Source organism: Eurosta solidaginis, chromosome 1, assembly GCF_040869045.1.
Source record: "Eurosta solidaginis isolate ZX-2024a chromosome 1, ASM4086904v1, whole genome shotgun sequence".
Taxonomy (NCBI): domain Eukaryota; kingdom Metazoa; phylum Arthropoda; class Insecta; order Diptera; family Tephritidae; genus Eurosta; species Eurosta solidaginis.
Window position 1 is genome coordinate 99,652,821 of NC_090319.1, and position 19,296 is coordinate 99,672,116.

Below are 19,296 nucleotides of genomic sequence, written 5' to 3' on the forward strand. Positions count from 1 at the left end.
GTAGCGCACTGCTCATATGGGTGCCATTGTCTTGCCTATTATCACCATTGTTTCTTTGTTTTCTTCTCGAAGTCCTGCTGGTCTATTAGTAGACGAATTTGCTGACTTTGGATTATGTACAGTTGGTAATAATGACGTCAACGTGCTTGCATAACAACAATCTCTTCCCATTTGTACAAAACGTGGCCTTTTTTCGTACCGGCGATGACCGAAGAAGGGAAAGGTAGATCTAATTTTAGGCCGAGGAATGTTTGTTCATCGCCCACACTGGACAGCCGCCTCTTTCTCAAAAACTCCCGTGCAGTCTGACACTCGGACGACTTACAGGGTTATGTTTGACTCCAAAAGCCCTCGACTTTAGTGCAGTTTTATGCCAATTTCACACATACGCTTTATGAAATAATTAGTCAAGTTTTCTACATTAAAGCCCTTATTGAATTCAATCTTCCATAAAAAATACAAGTTCTTAATTATCTCAGTATTGCTTTATTGAATGCCCAATGGAGTGAAAAATCTAGTGTTGTTGTAGTTGTTGTTGTAGCGATAAGTTACTCCCCGAAGGCTTTGTGGAGTGTTATCGATGTGATGGTCCTTTGCCGGATACAGATCCGGCAAGCTCCGGTAACACAGCACCATTAAGGTACTAGCCGGACCATCTCGGGAACGATTTATATGGCCACATTAAACCTTCAGGCCATCCCTCCCTCCCAAGCAAAACGAGGGGTCGCCAGAGCCTCGTCTCGAAGGTGAGGTTGACAATTGGGTTGGAGAAGCTATATATTGCGCTACACAACCCCTTTAATCACTCTAGTCGTTTTGCTTCGTGTTTCAGATTTCATTGTCAATGTAACAATTGCCTATCAAAAATAATTTATTTTCAATAATTTACGAAAAATAGAAGAAACACGAAAAAATTCAAGATTTTATTATCGCTGCATTTGCTGCAAAAGATAATATGGGTTTTTCAAAATAGGCACATATTTGGTTAGGTGCAACATCTATGAGGAGTTGCGCATGCATTTTATTTTGATTGCCTTTATAGTTATGGAGGATTCGCTACTATCTCTTTTAACTATTTTTTGTAAAAGCGCGGCTGCTGAGAAATGTTCGCTTCATGGAACAAGTGGCCCTGTGTGAAAAGAAAACTTAATTATTTCATTAAATAAAATTGGGATTCGATTAAGTTTCTGTGTGAAATTGGTATTAGCAGCACTAAGGACGCATAAACTACACCTTTTTCAACAATAAACTATATGGTCTCGAAAATCAAGAATATCTCTCCTTGGAAGACCTACTTGAAAAAATAAATATGAAGCTTGTTTTTATTGTATTAACGATAAAGACACTCCCCACAATTTTTGGGGTGTGTTATTGATGTTGATGGTCCTTTGCCGGATACGGATCCGGTACGTTCCGGTAACAAAGCACCATAAAGGTACTAGTCTGACCCTCTCGGAGAAGCTATATATTGCGCTGGCAACCCCTTGAGAGGGTTGCGCTATACAACCCCTTAAATTAATTTGATATTTTATTCGCGTCTTACGACAGGCATACTTGCCGCGGGTATATTCTAAGCCCCCTAACACGCTGAAATGAATAAAGAATAGATATTTGTCGTTGCACTTTGTTGGTTTTGGCAGGGTTTTCATCATTCAAATAGTTCAAAACATTTTACTTAATTTGCTATACTTTTATAAAACATTTTTTTCGTAGGAATTCGTTGGCCGTTTTCCCGTTATTGTGCCCTTCCACAGTCTCAATGTAAGTATGCTTGTACGCATTCTAACCGAACCGAAGAACGCTCTGATACCACAATACAAAGCGCTTATCGGCATGGATAAAGTCGATTTAACGTTCGAACGTGATGCAATTGAATCGATAGCCGCCATGGCGATGGAACGTCATACTGGAGCACGAGGACTGCGTTCGATTATGGTAAATATTATTATGAATTTTTATTATAGAATAACTAAAATATTTATTTTCTTTTCTTATAAAACAAGGAACAATTGCTGCTCGATCCCATGTTTTTGGTACCTGGCTCTGACATTATCGGTGTTCACATAACTGCCGAATATGTGAAAGGTGATGCTCAGCCTGTGTATGTACGCAAGGAGAGTAGTGATGACGATACCATGGATGAAAACGATAGTGAGGGTAAAAATTATGAGGACAACGAAAGCGCCAAAGTACGCATCACGCAATAGAATTGAATGAAGCGTTACAACGTACACGTTTGCAGCTACTGAGACAAAGGAATGTGGTAGAAAATCTTCCTAAATTCTAATATTTTAGGCAATGCAGTGCTTGATTAAAAAAAAAAACGTTTGAGTATCAATTTTTTCTTCAAATCAAAGTGAGACAAAATTTAATATTTGCGGATGCGTTGTGGCGTTGCGTTACTCCTTCATTCTGTAGCTACACAACAACTCCTATCTTGTGTTTATTGTTAAGAAAGGGGCAAAAAAAATTTAAAATCAAAATACAAAAGAAAAAATTTACTTTAAAGCAAAAAAAAACGTTTAGTTATTATTAAAACAACAAACAAAGTGAGAAAAAATTAAATATTTGCGGATGCGTTGTGGCGTTGCGTTACTCCTTCATTCACTACAAAAGCAACAACAACAAGAACAGCTGTAGCTACACAACAACTCCTATCTTGTGTTTATTGTTAAGAAAGGGGCGAAAAAAATTTAAAATCAAAATACAAAAGAAAAATTATACTTTAAACCAAAAAAAAAAAAAACGTTTAGTTATTATTAAAACAACAAAAATAAAAATTAACCAATAGTTTTATCTCTATACCATAAACAATAATTTAATATTAAATGAAAACTTATGTATATTTTTAGTTTATATTTTGCAATAAACGCGAATAAGAAAAAATCATGAATATTTCACTGAGCACTGCAAACAAATGTCTGATGAATAGGAAAAGCTGTGTCTTACGTACGTACATACATACATGTTTAGGCAAAAACGAAAAATTTAAGCAACAAAGTGAGGCCAAGGCGTTTTTGCTGCTTTCGCAAAAAGGAAAAAATTCTGAAACGTTGATTGCAAAATTCGAAAATTTTTAAAACTTACGTAATATTTCTGTGAGTGTAATTAAAAGTGAAGAAGAAAGCGATAAACAAATTTGTGCGATAAATTATTAAAAAAATGCAAAATTGCTATGCATACATATATATATGAATATATATTTACAAATTAACTGTTAGCCCCACTTGATTTCATTTAAATAAAACAGAAAAAAAATATTTCACGTGTAAAGAAGAAAAACAAAAAAATATAAGTTTTAGAGATAAATAATTTTTTTGATAGCATTAGATAATAAAATGTAGTGTCAAGTTTTATTTTAAAATCATAGCGTATTTTATATATAGTATATAATAATAAATAATTGAAATAAAAACAATAAAAATAAATAAACGAGATTAAATTTTTGTGTAAATCAAAAGTACAATTAATTAAGACAACAATATAGAAAGAACGTAATCGTACTAATTATCTTTACGTTTGCTTGTTTGTTTGCTTGCATATTTGTTTTTATCTTCTTCTTTTTGGCGTTATGTATTGTACATCATTTTATGTTGTTGTATTGCATGATTCCGTAATTAAAAAATTCTTTTCCCCATTTGCCGTTGGATGCTTCTGATTTACTTTTATTGTGATGTTGACTTTGTATGAACGCTTGATATTATTGTTTGACTAGACTTTCATTCCACATACGGCATTAAGTACAGAAATATGATTGCTTTATCGATTTTCACTCTCCATTTCATTTTCACTATTTTTAGATAGTTCCTCTCGTAGCATGTAGGTGTAAATATTTAATATTTGTTCGTTTTCACTTTTTTTGTTTGTTTTTTAAATTAAGAACTTTACTGGTACTATATTATTATTCATATAAATAAATAACTATAATTAAATTTATGTATATTTATTTTGTAGCTTTTTTAATTCGCTATTTCTCTATTATAAAACTGAAGTTTTTGTTATTATTTTGTATAAAAAAATGATTTGTGGTTTTTGCTCTTTGGTATGGCGTTTAGTCGTTCTCCTCAGAGATTAGTAGTTCATATTCTTGCGCAGCAAAACGATCCCAATCAGATGCCTGAAATTAGAAATGAATATTTTTAAATACATCAAATATTTTAAAGGCTTCACTTAAAAGCTAGCTAAAGGGAATTAACTAAAAATAAGTTCAGAACCCGAAATCAAACTATTCCTTTTTTTTGAAGTTTTGGGTGCGTTAATCCTAATTTGCATACATTTTTTTTTCTAAATTGGTAAACATTAGATATTATTACTAAGCTTCGATACATGCGAATGAAAGATGACGCTCCGGCTAATAAAGTGTTTCTATCGGAACCCGCCTATGGAAGCAGAGAAAGAGGGCGGCCGCCACTCCGCTGGAAGGACCAGGTGGAAAACTATTTAAACTACCTTGGTGTGACCAATCGGCGTCAGTTGAAAGAGAGAAGAAGCGACTGGTGCGCCTTGTTGGCCGGCCATAACCGTTTAACGGTTAAGCGCCAATTAAGTAAGTAAGCTTGCCTTCGGCCTATTACTGTATATGGAGGCTTTATATGTATTTAAGTACTTCTTCGGGCTTTTTACTCTCGAACGAAGGAATTAAGAGACATATCACTGTTTTGCCAGAGCAACGCATTCGCAGAGAATGTGAACCGGAATGTCATCCTCCAGCTCAAAAAGGTGACCGGTATGTGTGTCGGATAAATTTAACTTACTTAGATGATGACGTGGACTACAGTGTCCCGTATAGTTCCCAGTGAGAGGTCGTTGTTGTTGTAGCAGTTGCTATGTCCTCTCTGCTTAGATTAATGAGTTTTGCTGATACTCTCGTTACGGAGAGTACTAAAATTTTGGCCTGCATTTGCCGTGATCATTAAATTCAGTTTTGTCTGAATTGCTTTGTTTACTTATGGCTCAAGTTCCTCGCACTCACGCATTTCTGCCCTACTTTTTTTCTTGTAGACAGCGGCTTTTCTTTCCGTTGCAACGCGGTATTCTTCATCGTACCAGTTATTTTTCCGTGGTCGCCGGTAAAAATTTTTTTTCTCAGCAACGGTATGAAGTGCTTTAGAGATATGCCCCAACTGCTCCTGCATTCCGTCAGGTTGACTTGTTTTCGCAAGGCACGCAAGGCTGCTTGTCTGTCTGGCATAATAAGGATAACCTTCGAGAATAAGCCTCCCCGTAGACATCCCCTACCGTAAACTTCTATTACATAAATTTGTGCCTGAAAAATGGTGGGGTTGCATCCTATTGCTATCGATTTCTTGAAGTATGGCCCATAGATACCAGCTCCGGTTTTTCTGTCATCAAACTTCGATCTATCCGTGAACCAGACCTTTGAGTCCGGGTCATCATTTGGATTTCCTGTTTTCCAAAGAGTTCTGTCTACAATGGACATCTCAAAATTCCGTGTGATTCTGAGCGTAGCGGCCATTGCATCACGTACTTGTAATACGGGATTTCCTATGAAATTTCTTATTACTTTTATATGCCCCGTCTTATTTCTGCTCAGAGATATTTCGAAGGCTTAATGCAGCTAGGTGTTTTGCTGCCACACAGGGATGTTTCTGGCATGGATAGCTTTCTTCTCCGGGTAAAAGGCCCTAAAACAGTTTTGTTAAGATTGATAGATAATCCTTAGATATAACACCAGCTTTCTAGATTACTAAGCCATCTGCATACCCTTGTGTGCCCAATCCATTGGATTTCAGTAACTGAAGGAGGACATCTATGTTTAGGGTCCTCAAGAGAGGGGAGCTGCTGGACTAGTAGATTCTGGAAGCGCCTAGAAGATGCGAAGGTTGAAATCAAAGAGTATAAAAGGCGGCAATTGTAGAGGCGCTGGAATTCAGTTTGATTTGAGTTTCGATTAAGACGATATCTAGCGAGCAATAGCAGTGTTATTTTGGATAGTAGAGTTTCATTTGAGCTATCAATCAGTTTGGTTATTAAGCAAGCTATTCGTTGCAAAGTTTGAGTGTTATTGTGAAGTACTTTAATAAAGGCCATTTTGCATTATTAAATATTGGAGTTATTTATTCAACAGTTTAGTGATTCGAACTCAGCAGAAGATTGCAAATAAGGGGAATTGGAAGTAAATTCGTTACAATACATACAAGAGTAGAAAGCGACCTATGAAAAGGAAGCGCCGCTAGGTGGTGCAAGGATCGAGATGTTCACAAAAACCGTATTTTTGGTCCGATTTGGCTCATATTTGGAACACAAAATACATACAAGAATAGAAAGCGACCTATGAAAAAAAATCGCCTCTAGGTGGCGCAAGGATCGAGATATTCACAAAAATCGTATTTGTGGTCCGATTTGGCTCATATTTGGAACACATAATACATACATGTATAGAAAGCGACTTATATATGAGTGTTTATTTAATTAATGAAATACGTTAATTGTTACATTTTAAAGTTAATGCGTCAAAGTATATCAATTGAAAGATAAAAAAGTAATAAAGAAAAAGATAAATAATGTTCTGGCAACTGTGTATATAAATAATTTATTGTCGTGGCGCTGCCATCTCGTTTCATACATAACATTTTTCCCTCCTCTGCAAGGGCTAAGGTGAGTATCCGACAGGTGCCCTTCTCTGTCTGGTTGATCGCCGTGGAATTTGAGGTATCCTACTTGTTTCGGGTGTTGTATGTGGTGTCGATGTAGGATTTTGCCCGATTGTACTATTGGCCGAAGCAAAGCCTTCAAAATCTTCCGATCCACACGATTCGTTTTGCGACGTTTCAGTAAGCACCGGTTGCGTTATTGCTACAGTGCTATCTACTTCAGCTGATGCCTCAGTTTCATTAGTGTTGTTTTCGGTTGACAGCCTCGACCTGTAATAATCAACTTCCCGACCTGTTTTATCAGGTCCAACAGGGGCTTTGCGTATTTGGTCCACATGCCGTTTTACACTTTTCCCTTTGACCAGTATTTCATAGTGCAGATCACCTAAACGTGCGTTTATGGTTCCCCTGAGCCACTTACAAATCCGCGGATTTCCAGACAAAAAATAAACGTTTTGATTTGGTTCAAACTCTCTGATAGTTTTCTTGGACTTTACGTATTGCTTCTCTTCTACCTTCTTTGAAATTTCCTCTGGTCGAATCAGATTCAACCGTGTGCGCAACTCTCGTCCCATAAATAGTAGTGCTGGTGATGACCCCGTGGTTGCATGCGGTGCGTTTTTGTATTGCCTCAAAAATTCATTCAAATGTGGCTTTAATGAACTACTCGCAGTACCCATCGCTTTCAATGCTTTCTTGACTGTTTGTACGCTACGCTCTGCTTGTCCGTTAGTTGCTGGGTGATACGGCGCTGAATATTTGTGATATTTAACACCAAATGCTGTCAGAAAGTTGTTAAATTCTGCAGAAGTGAAATTTGTTCAATTATCAGAAACGACAGTTAGCGGTACGCTTCCCAAGGCAGTCGGTTCTATGTACCGGAGCGACTCGGGATTTTTCCCGACCAAGGACTGTCATTTCAGTGTAACCCCATTTAATTTGTTTCGTCCCTCCCACAAATTGTCATCCTCCCAGCAGCTCCTTGCAGCAGGACTGCTCCATATTCTCTTGCTCCGGGAAGGTATCGAATCCAATCCGGGTCCGTCTCCTGACCTCGGTCCTGAGAAATGGTTTTGCTGCATCTGCCGGAAAAGAATCTTTTTAGGACGGTCATACTCTGTTCAGTGTGTCTCGTGTAAGGGATGGTTGCATCGGACAGGTTGTTCTGGGCTTGATTCCAAAACCCGACGTCCACGTAACTTTTATAAATCTTTTGTGGCTCCTTGCTGTTCACGCCCAAGGGCGTCCCGTAGTCTACGTCTAAGCGCCCCCCCCATTACCTTCCAGCAGCCCCGCTGCTCAGCAAGCCACAACAAGTACCCGCTGCTGCTCGCGCCTTACGGCGCCAACAACTCAAACAGCTGCTACCACTCATAACTACAATCTTCGTAGTAGAGTCGGAAGCAATGCTGAGCAACAGCCCCTGCCCCCGTCTTCCCCCCTCTTTTCCGGCAGCAATCGTGTAGGTCAGGGAAACAGACTCTTAGTCCCTACCTCCGTTTGCACCGTTTGCCAGCACAGAATATATATGTTTGCGACATCCGCCCAATGCAGCTCCTGCCTCGGGTGGTGCCACTTTCCTAGATGTTCTGGTCTCCGCGACGGCAACCCCTCGGCGGGTTTCATCGCGCCATGTTGCCAGGTCGCAAACCCAAATCATCCGGGTACCCCAATGCTTGCCCAAGGACGCCCAGTCCCAGGGCCACAACAGCAATTGCGTCCTGGCCTTCCTGAACCCAGGCGTAGTCACCCGTCACTTACCCCCAGAGTGGCGACGTCTCCCCTCATGCACTTCAGAATTCTGCAGTTAAACTGTAATGGACTAACTGGGAAGATTACGGAGATAGTCAATTTCATGAAGCGGCACAACATCCGCATTGCTGCGATTCAAGAGACTAAACTCACAGCACGATCTGCATTGCAGTCCTGCTCTGGGTATAATGTCCACAGAAAAGATCGCGAGAGCGGAAATGGAGGCGGCCTCGCGTTTATAATACACCACTCTGTGCAATATCACATATTTGATCCTGGCATCGACCGCAGGGACAACGTCTTAGAACGTCAAGGCCTATCTGTCCGGTCAGGCGATGCAAACCTAGAAATCATCAACATCTACATCCCCCCTGCCACCTGTTGCCCCGGTGGATACCACCCTAATATTAGAGCCTTACTCACTGGAAACAATCGCATCATTTTAGGCGATTTCAATGCCCATCATGATCTATGGCATTCAAATTTGCGGGCGGACAGTAGGGGCGAGATGTTGGCGGATCAAATAGAAGAAACGACGTTCTGCACAATAAACGGAGACGCCCCCACACGTATGGTAGGAAGCTGTCACAGTTCGCCAGATATCTCAATCGTGAGCGCAGAACTCGTAAACTGCGTCAACTGGCAGCCGATGGTATCATTGGCATCCGACCACCTGCCTATACTTGTTTCGCTCGAGCGTACCGCCGACTTCATCGTCACCGAAAAACGCACTTTCATAAACTTTAAAAAAGGAAAGTGGGGAGAATATAAATCCTTTACAGACAACCTCTTTGCTGCCCTCCCTATCCCGACTGATGCCCGCCAAGGGGAGCGTGCCTTTCGCAAGGTCATTGAATCCGCCTCGGCACGTTTCATTCCCGCCGGGAGAATTCCCGAAATCCGGCCCCACTTCCCGGCGGAGGCCGCAAACTTAGCGAGAGAACGGGACCTTATAAGGCAGCTTGATCCAGGCGACCCCCAAATAAGGGATATAAACCAACGCATCAGATTGCTTGTGGATGAACACAAGCGGGCGAAATGGGAGGAGCACCTAAGAGGTTGTAACCTCTCTACCGGTGTGGGTAAACTTTGGTCCACCGTAAAGTCCCTATCGAATCCGACTAAGCACAAAGACAAAGTTTCCATCGCCTTTGGCGACAAAGTGCTGTCGGATGCGAAAAAATGCGCGAGCGCTTTCTGCCGACAATATATAATGCATTCTACGGTCGACAAAGTTAGACGGAGGGCCAACAGACACGCGCATAAACACAAATTCAGCGCGTCACCAATCACCATCACCGCTAAAGAGGTTGAGGACGCCATTGGTCGCGCTAAACCATCCAAAGCAGTGGGCCCAGACGGCATAGCCATGCCGATGCTTAAAAGCCTAGGGAAAGAGGGTTTCAAATATTTAGCGCAGGTCTTCAACCTGTCTCTTTCCACCTTTGTCATACCCGAGAAATGGAGAATGGCCAAGGTGGTCCCGCTACTAAAGCCTGGTAAACCAGCTAACATAGGAGAGTCGTATCGTCCGATATCTCTCCTATCGCCACTAGCAAAGACGCTCGAAGCCATTTTGCTCCCTTATTTCCAAGCAAATTTGCAACTAGCCTCCCATCAGCATGGCTTCAGAAAACTCCATAGCACTACCTCCGCGCTAAATGCCATTAGTACCCAGATAAATTGCGGTTTAAATCAAAACCCCCACCATAGAACAGTACTCGTAGCGCTAGACCTATCAAAAGCTTTTGATACGGTCAACCACGGCTCGTTACTGCAAGACCTGGAAGGGTCTACCCTTCCCCCATGTCTTAAAAGGTGGACCGCAAATTATCTGGGTGGTCGGCAGGCATCGGTGCTATTTAGAAACGAAACATCAAAGCCAAGGAGAATTAAACAAGGGGTGCCACAGGGTGGTGTCCTATCCCCACTTTTGTTTAATTTCTACATATCTAAACTACCTTCACCACCGGAAGGAGTCACAATCGTTTCCTACGCCGATGACTGCACAGTAATGGCCACAGGCCCAGGCCCACAGATCGATGAGCTATGCAATAAAATAAACGGCTACCTCCCTGATCTCTCCAGTTTTTTCGCCTCGCGAAACCTGGCATTATCACCGACTAAATCTTCCGCGACCTTATTTACAACATGGACGTCCCAAATGTCGACCATTTTGAACATCCACGTCGATGGCTCTACGCTACCGACTGTCCTACACCCCAAAATCTTGGGTGTGACGTTTGATCAGGATCTACATTTTGGTGAGCACGCAGCCGCAATTGTTCCGAGAATTCAGAGCCGTAACAAAATCCTCAAATCCCTTGCTGGCAGTACCTGGGGAAAAGATAAAGAAACGTTCATGACTACATACAAAGCAATTAGCCAGCCGATTACGTGCTACGCGTCACCCATATGGTCGCCAAGCCTAAAAATTACCCACTGGAAGAAGCTACAGGCCTGCCAAAATACTGCTCTCAGAATTGCCACGGGCTGTCTTCTTATGTCCCCAGAACACCATCTACATAATGAGGCGAGAATACTCCCCATCAGGGAAAGAAACGAGATGCTGACCAAACAGTTCCTGTTGAATACCCAGAAACCTGGGCATCCCAACAGACATCTGATTGACGAGCCAGCACCGCCTAGGGGCTTAAGGAGTCATCTCCGTAAGCATTTTGAGGAAATACGGCATCTGAGAACACAGCCGTATGAAGCGAAAAAACACAAGCAGGTCCTTGGTGAACTCCACAAACAGGCGTCGGACCTTTATGCCGGGAATTGCCCGGTGAACCCAGTACTCAAAGTAAAGTATCCAAAACTTGCGGATGAGGAACGCATACTCCCCAGGGAAACGCGTGTCACTCTGGCTCAACTTCGTTCTGGATACTGTAACAGGTTAAACTCTTACATATCCAGAATCAACCCCCACATACAAAATGTATGCCCCGCTTGCAATGTGTCCCCACATGACACCAACCATCTCTTTAATTGTAATGTGGAACCAACGCCTCTAACACCCCTTTCCCTATGGTCCACCCCTGTTGAAACAGCAAGTTTCCTTGGACTCCCGTTAGAGGATATTGATGACAGTTTGTGATCGGTCGCGTCTGTTAGGTGGGGCGAAGCACTGCTACAACAACAACAACAACAACAGTTAGCGGTACGCCGTAAGCCGCAAACACTTCATCCAACAACGCAATTGTCCCCGTTGCTGATATAGATTTAGTAACTCTCACTTCTAACCACTTACTGTATGCATCCGATATTACCAGCAACATCGCTCCCTCGAAAGGTCCCGCATAGTCGATATGAATACGTTCCCATGGCCCCTTGGGGTATTCCCAATGATGATCTTAACTTTTTGCCGGTTTGTTTGCTTGTATTGCACATGCATCACATTGGTTCGCAATATTCTCGATATCATTGTCTATGCCCGGCCAGTATATGAATCAGCGAGCAATACCTTTCATCTTAACAATTCCTAAACGCCCCGTGTGTAAATTGTCAAGCAGTTTGTTTCGATATTTTGGTGGAATAACAACACGATGTTCGAACGTCAAACATCCGGAGGACAACTTATAATTGACTTCTGGGGATTTGTACCCTGCCCTTTTCAAGCACTGGCCACTTTCCAGTAGTTTAATTATTTTACCCATTCGTTCATCTTTTCTGCACTCTCTTACTATGTGTTCTGAACTTAGTGGTAATTGGTGGATTTGGCGAATCATGAAGTGGTCGAACTCATCATATTCGTCTAGATTCGTCATGGCTGTCTGCTGCATCTGCTTAATTTGTAATGATTTCGGTGAGCGAAAGTGGGCGCGTGAAAGATAGTCGGCTCTTGTACACTACCTCGAAATCAAATCTGCTTAAAAAGTCTGCATAGTTCGCTATTCTACTTATGCATAATACTGGAAGCGATTTGTCAGGTTGTAATATTTGTGACATTGGCTTATGATCGGTGATTAGTGTCCAATGACGCGCGAATTAAATCAATAAAAAATGTCAACTGCGAGATTTTAAACAAGTCTTTATTCCATGAGGTCAGCTTCAAAACTAATTTATTATATTAAAGTAAATTGCTTATTACCTACAAAAATGTACATCGTATGATTATACAGTTAACAAGCATCACACCATTTAACTGCTTAGTTCCATTTGCATCTACTTACTCTAATATGTATATTCACTTACGTACTAATTTGTTGTTATTAAAACTGGTTTACCAAAACTCTCCAATATACAAAAATTCATAACATTGTTGTTTTACGTTCTCCCCAACTTTCATTCATTCATTAACATATAAAAAACGTATTAACATAACAGTGAAATTATGGGAACGAAACAATAACATGTCAAGATTAAGTTATTAACATAGCTCACTTTCTTTGATATCTCTGTTAACTTACATTGTACATTGTACATACATAAGTCATGTTATTAACATATTAACATTGTCATTTTTATTTATACATTGTACATAACTCGCGTATAAATATTTGAAAAATTTCTGAACCGCCCACACAATTGCCAATGCCTCTTTGTCAATCTGTGGATAGCGTTGTTCTGTAGCATTCAATGTTCGACTTGCATATGCAATTGGTCGTTCGGTCCCGTTCTCTAAACGGTGTGAAAGCACGGCTCCTAGTCCTGTTGGACTCGCGTCTGTTAGTCTGCTGTCAGAAAGTTGTTAAATTCTGCAGAAGTGAAATTTGTTCAATTATCAGAAACGACAGTTAGCGGTACGCCGTAAGCCGCAAACACTTCATCCAACAACGCAATTGTCGCCGTTGCTGTTATAGATTTAGTAGATAGATAATTAATTGAGGATCGCACTGCGACCATTGGTCTATTGTGCCCTCAACTGCTTCACAGCACCTCATCCAAGCCGACTTCTCTGATGAACCCTAGCAGTTCACCTGGCTTGAGGGATTTGATGTGAGAGTGCTCTGGCCATGGTGAGCCCAAAAACTTAGCCCTACGTCTTGAGATTGCGTCACATTCCAGGAGTATATTTTCCGCCGTCTCCGCTGATCGATCACAAAATCGGCATGTGTTGTTCGATAGGATGCCCAGCTTCTGCATGTGGCTGTTCAGTCTGCAGTGTCCTGTAAGAATAGCTGTTAGGATCCTCAGGTTATCTTTCGACAGGCCCATTAATGCCCTATATCGAGTTGTGCTGTAGCCCCCCAGCAGTAACTTAGATTGCCTCAAGCCTGGCATATTGCGCCAGTGTTCTTCCCTCTTATCCCTTTCTTCTAATAGTAGATGCCCTCCGATTTCCTGCGGGCCTACTGGCAGGAACGGCTCAGGACCAATAGGTCGTGTCATTGCTGCCTCCCTTGCCAGGCTGTCCGCTTGCTCATTGCCCTCCACTCCCCGGTGGCCAGGAACCCAGGCCAACAACAGTTTGTTGTGTGCTCCTAGTTGATTTAGCTTTTCAACGCACTCAAGTACTAGTGCTGATTTTATTTCAGACGCCGAGATGGCCTTGAGGGCGGCCTGACTGTCACTGAGTATGGCAATTGTCTCGTTGGAGTATTCGCGCTGAAGGTTCAGGTCAGCACACTGGCTTATAGCGAACACTTCCGCTTGAAAAATGCTCGGGTGTGCTCCCAGAGGCGTTGATATCTTGGCTCTGGGTCCAATGACTCCAGATCCAATCCCCTCTGGCGTCTTCGAGCCATCTGTGTACCATACTATTTTATTTAGCTGATGAATGTACACAATTCTGCTTTCCTCCCACGTACCCTTGTCTCCCAATTCTACTTTGTACCTTCTCTCATAGACTATCTGCCTGAGGATATCATCCCTCGGGAGTTGAGAGATTGGGATCTTCTCTCTCAATTCCTCCATGTTTCGGGACGATATAACTTTACCTATGCCCGAGCCCTCCTTAGCAATATTCAGGAGGGTTCCCTTGGCTGACTGCTCTATTGATATATGCAGCGGGGTCAGATCAAGGATAGCCTCCAGCGCTGCTGTAGGGCATGTGCGCATAGCTCCCGTGATGCATACACATGCCAGTCGCTGAAGTTTTGACAGCGCTTGCCTCGTCGTCGCCCGAGTTGTTTTCGATGCCCAGGCTATCGAACCGTATGTTATCATAGGTTTTACTATCATGGTATACATCCATCTTAGCACATGCGGGCTACAGCCCCATGATTTGCCTGCTAGACGTTTGCATATCATGATGGACCTCGTGGCCTTAGCTCTCATGGAGTCGAAGTGCTGTTTCCATAGGAGCTTGGTGTCAAAAGTGACCCCCAAGTATTTCACCGCGGTTTCCTGTTCTAGTGCCACGCCATTTATTGTAATTGCTCTCAGGGCTGGTAGGGCCCTTCTTCTGGTGAAAGGGATGATTGATGGTCGTTTTAGATGGGTTGATGTTAAGCCCCACACTGGCACACCATCCCTTCGTAATACTCAGTGCTCTCTGTATTATGTCACAGAGCGTACTCTCGAACTTACCCCTTGCAATTATAACGATGTCGTCAGCGTATCCCTGGCATCTTATGCCACTGTCAGATAGCTTTTGCAGGAGTTCGTCCACTACTAGGCTCCACAGAAGGGGTGATAGAACACCTCCTTGAGGGCACCCCCTCGTGGTATTAACCTTAACTGCGCTGTTGCCTACATGGACTTCAGCGATTCTTGTGCGGAGTAGATTGTCAATCCATCTCTGAATAGGCATCAGAATTCCTCTTCTCTGCAGTGCTATGTTTACGCTTTCATGAGATGTGTTGTCAAAGGCACCCTCAATGTCAAGGAAAGCGCAAATCACTGTTTCCTCTGTTTCGAACACCCTCTGTATTTCAGATGTTAATTGGTACAGAGCTGTGTCCGTGGACCTACCCGCTCTGTACGCATGCTGGCTATGATGTAAGGGCCAGCTCTTGAGGGCGTTCGACCTGATTTCTTGGTCCAATATCTTTTCCATTGCCTTCAAGACAAAGGAAGTTAGACTTATTGGTCTGAAGGACTTTGCCTGCGAATAGTCCTTTTTTCCTACTTTTGGTATGAAAACCACTTTTGCTCTTCTCCACATCATGGGTATGTATCCCAGTGCCAGGCTATCTCTCATGATCCTGGCCAGATGTGGGATGATCTGTGTCCCTTGCTGCATTAGCACCGGGTAGATGCCATCCACCCCCGGAGATTTGTATTTCTCAAAGGATTCCACTGCCCATCTGACTCTGGCCTCACTGAAGAGGGAGTTGGCCAGTTGCCAGTCTGATGGGGTTGGTTTCACTCTGGGGAACACAGGTTCCGGTACTTGCGTAGAGGCACCCGGAAAATGCGTGTGTAGCAGGGCCCTCGCTCGCTCCTCCACCGTTCCGGTATAGGTACCGTCTGGAAGCCTAATCGCTAAGTTAATCTCCCTCTGCTCTTTGGCTAGGGCCTTGTGGAGCCTTGCCGCTGCAGGTGTGCTAGAAATTCCCTCACAGAAATTTCTGAAACTTTCCCTCTTAGCTTTCCTTATCTCTTTATTGTACTTTGTTAGATTTTGAGTGTATTCCTCCCAGTTGCCGGTTCTTCTTGCCCCGTTAAAGAGTTTCCTGACTTCCTTCCTTAGTAGTGTCAGGTCATGCGACCACCAGGGGGTTGCCTTCTTACCCTTAACTAAGGAGACTCGGCAACTGGAGTTGTAGGCATCTATCATTATCTGATTTGCCCTATCTACTCTGCCCTCTAACTCAGTACAGTTAGTGCTTCTGCTCTTATTTCTGAGACTATCCGCGTTAGCCTCTATGATACTTTTGTAGCTGCCCCAGTCTGTTTTCCTGGGATTTCTTTTATGGCTGTATTGCCCCGATACAGCACCCAGCTCAAACCTTATGATCCTATGATCCGATAGGGAGGGTTCTTCTGAGACTCTCCATTTCGAGATCATATTCTCAGTCAGGTTGTTGCCAAGTGTTATATCTAGGACCTCTGCCCTGACTCTCGTGACAAACGTCGGTTTGCTCCCGACGTTATATATATTCAAATCGTTGCTGACTATATATTCTAGTAAACACTCACCCCTTTGGTTGGTATCATTGCTGCCCCACTCCGTGTTGTGGGAGTTAGCATCGCTTCCTATAATCAACGGAAGTTTCGCTCTTCTGCAGTGCTCCACTAGCTTCTGCACGTTAACTGGAGGGACTGTGCTGTCGTCCCCCGGGAAGTAGGCTGCGGCCAGCACAATGCTGGTGCTGTCTCCATTCACCTTTGCCTCGATCTGCACCGCCATAGATTTAGTAACTCTGACTTCTAACCACTTACTGTATGCATCCGAGATTACCAGCAACATCGCTCCCTCGAAAGGTCCCGCATAGTCGATATGAATATGTTCCCATGGTCCCTTGGGGTATTCCCAATGATGATCTTCACTTTTTGCCGGTTTGTTTGCTTGTCTTGCACATGCATCACATTGGTTCGCAATATTCTCGATATCATTGTCTATGCCCGGCCAGTATATGAATGAGCGAGCAATACCTTTCATCTTAACAATTCCTAAACGCCCCGTGTGTAAATTGTCAAGCAGTTTGTTTCGATATTTTGGTGGAATAACAACACGATGTTCGAACGTCAAACATCCGGAGGACAACTTATAATTGATTTCTGGGGATTTGTACCCTGCCCTTTTCAAGCATTGGCCACTTTCCAGTAGTTTAATTATTTTACCCATTCGTTGATCTTTTCTGCACTCTCTTACTATGTGTTCTGAACTTAGTGGTAATTGGTGGATTTGGCGAATCATGAAGTGGTCGAACTCATCATATTCGTCTAGATTCGTCATGGCTGTCTGCTGCATCTGCTTAATTTGTAATGATTTCGGTGAGCGAAAGTGGGCGCGTGAAAGATAGTCGGCTCTTGTACACTACCTCGAAATCAAATCTGCTTAAAAAGTCTGCATAGTTCGCCATTCTACTTATGCATAATACTGAAAGCGATTTGTCAGGTTGTAATATTTGTGACATTGGCTTATGATCGGTGATTAGTGTCCAATGACGCGCGTATAAATATTTGAAAAATTTCTGAACCGCCCACACAATTGCCAATGCCTCTTTGTCAATCTGTGGATAGCGTTGTTCTGTAGCATTCAATGTTCGACTTGCATATGCAATTGGTCGTTCGGTCCCTTTCTCTAAACGGTGTGAAAGCACGGCTCCTAGTCCTGTTGGACTCGCGTCTGTTGCCAGTAGTACAGGTAGTGTTGGGTCGTATGGCATCAACACTTGAGATGAAACCAAAGTCTGTTTCAATCAGGCAAACGCTGCGTTTGCCTCCTTAGTCCAGTAAAATTTCTCTCTTCTCAGCATATCCCGCAATGGCCGTGCACTTGTGGCCAAATCTGGAATAAATGCGCTATAATACGTGGTTTTTCCTAAAAACAGCTGTAACTCTTCGAAAGTCGTTGGCTTGGGGGCGTTTAGTACCGCTTCAATGTGTTTTTCGGATTTATGTCTGCCCTGTTCGTCGATGCGGTGGCCAAGGAACTCCACCGATGGTGTCGCAAAGACACACTTTGACTTGCTCAAATGCAAACCATGTGATTTAATGCGATTTAGTGTCGTTTCCAAAACTATCAGTAGCTGCTCGAAGTTTTCAGCAAACCAAGATATCATCAAAAAATTGTAAAACATTTGGGACTCCCTGTAACACAGTCTCCATTTTTCTTTGCCAGATAGCTGGAATATTTGCTGCTCCATATACCGCACGAGTAGGTCGTATTAACCCATGCGTCACTGTATTTAATGTCAATACATGCGCAAACTCATTGTCAATTGTTAAATGCGTATATGCATCTGTTATATCTAAGTGACAAAATATTGTAGCGTTTTTCATTTTATTAAACAAATCTTCTGCTTTTGGAATCGGGTGTTCGTCGATGATCATTTTTGGATTGACTGGGCTTATAAATACCGGTAATGCGAATAACCCCATTCTTTTTTGCTACTACGTGTGTTGTTGAGGCCCATTCTGAATGCTCCACTCTCTTGTAAAAACCTGACTGAATTTTACGATCTATTTCCTGGGCATACTTCTCTCTCAGCGCCATCGGTACATCGCGCGCTCGCGCGAAAACTGGTGTTGCTCCAGCTTTGAGCTTTACTTTTGCAGGTGGCCCACTCAACTTCCCAGCTGTCGTACTGAAGATGTCCTCAAAACGTGTAATGAGATGTTGCAGTCGCGTTTGTTGGTTTATTGATAGTTTTGGTGCTATTGAATTTATAGTATTGATTCGGTTAGACGATGAAAACAGTTCAGTTAAGTTTATTTCTCGTGCGAATTGCGATATCCATTCTCGGCCGCAAAGGGTATCACAATCTCCTTGAACGACATACAAATTAAGTCGTCGTGAAGTTTTCTCCATTGTCGCAGTTACTACGACCCGTCCAATGCAGTTCACCTTGTGGCTCGTATAGCTTGTGAATCGTCGATCTGTCTTTAACAACCTAAAATTTGGTTTAATCGAACGCAACGTTTTGCAATTCATTACTGCACATGGTGCACCCGTATCTAATTCCATCTGAATTTGTTTCCCACCTATATATATAGGAATCATTTTTCTATCGACTGCATTGCATGCATTAACACTGTTTAATTTTTGAACTGATTCACATCCATCCTCTGAAATCTGATCTAATTTGGTCTTGCACACTTTGGCGATGTGGCCCACTCTTCCACATGCAAAGCATTTGGAATTGTTAAATTTGCAGTCTTTTCTAAGGTGCTGCCCCCCACATCCGTAACAATTGGACCCTTTCTCTTTTTCCCTCTGCGTCGGTTTTTCGAATTTGTATTTCTTTTGTTTTAACTGGTGCGTATCCCAGTTTATACGTTGGCTCGCTTGTTTGTATCACCTCTGTGCACTTTAGGTCTGTTGTGGCGTTTTGTGTTAATTCGATTGTATGCGCAATTTCGTATGCTTCAGCAA

General features: G+C 42.6%; 2 protein-coding genes across 3 annotated transcripts in view; one reads left to right on the top strand and one right to left on the bottom strand.

Moving 5' to 3' along the window:
- The window catches only part of ClpX (Caseinolytic protease chaperone subunit), a 61,423-nt gene extending 57,728 nt beyond the window's left edge, over positions 1-3,695 (top strand). For both annotated transcript variants that reach the window (XM_067759337.1, XM_067759336.1), the window contains exons 5-6: positions 1,714-1,935; positions 2,004-3,695. In XM_067759337.1, the coding sequence (XP_067615438.1) occupies positions 1,714-1,935; positions 2,004-2,207 (426 nt within the window). In that variant the 3' untranslated portion in view covers positions 2,208-3,695. The remainder of the gene's footprint in view (positions 1-1,713; positions 1,936-2,003) is intronic.
- Positions 3,150-19,296, bottom strand: part of LOC137236575 (serine-rich adhesin for platelets) — a 51,020-nt gene continuing 34,873 nt past the window's right edge. The window contains exon 8 of the mRNA XM_067759335.1: positions 3,150-4,117. Coding sequence (XP_067615436.1) covers positions 4,052-4,117 — 66 coding nt within the window. The 3' untranslated portion in view covers positions 3,150-4,051. The remainder of the gene's footprint in view (positions 4,118-19,296) is intronic.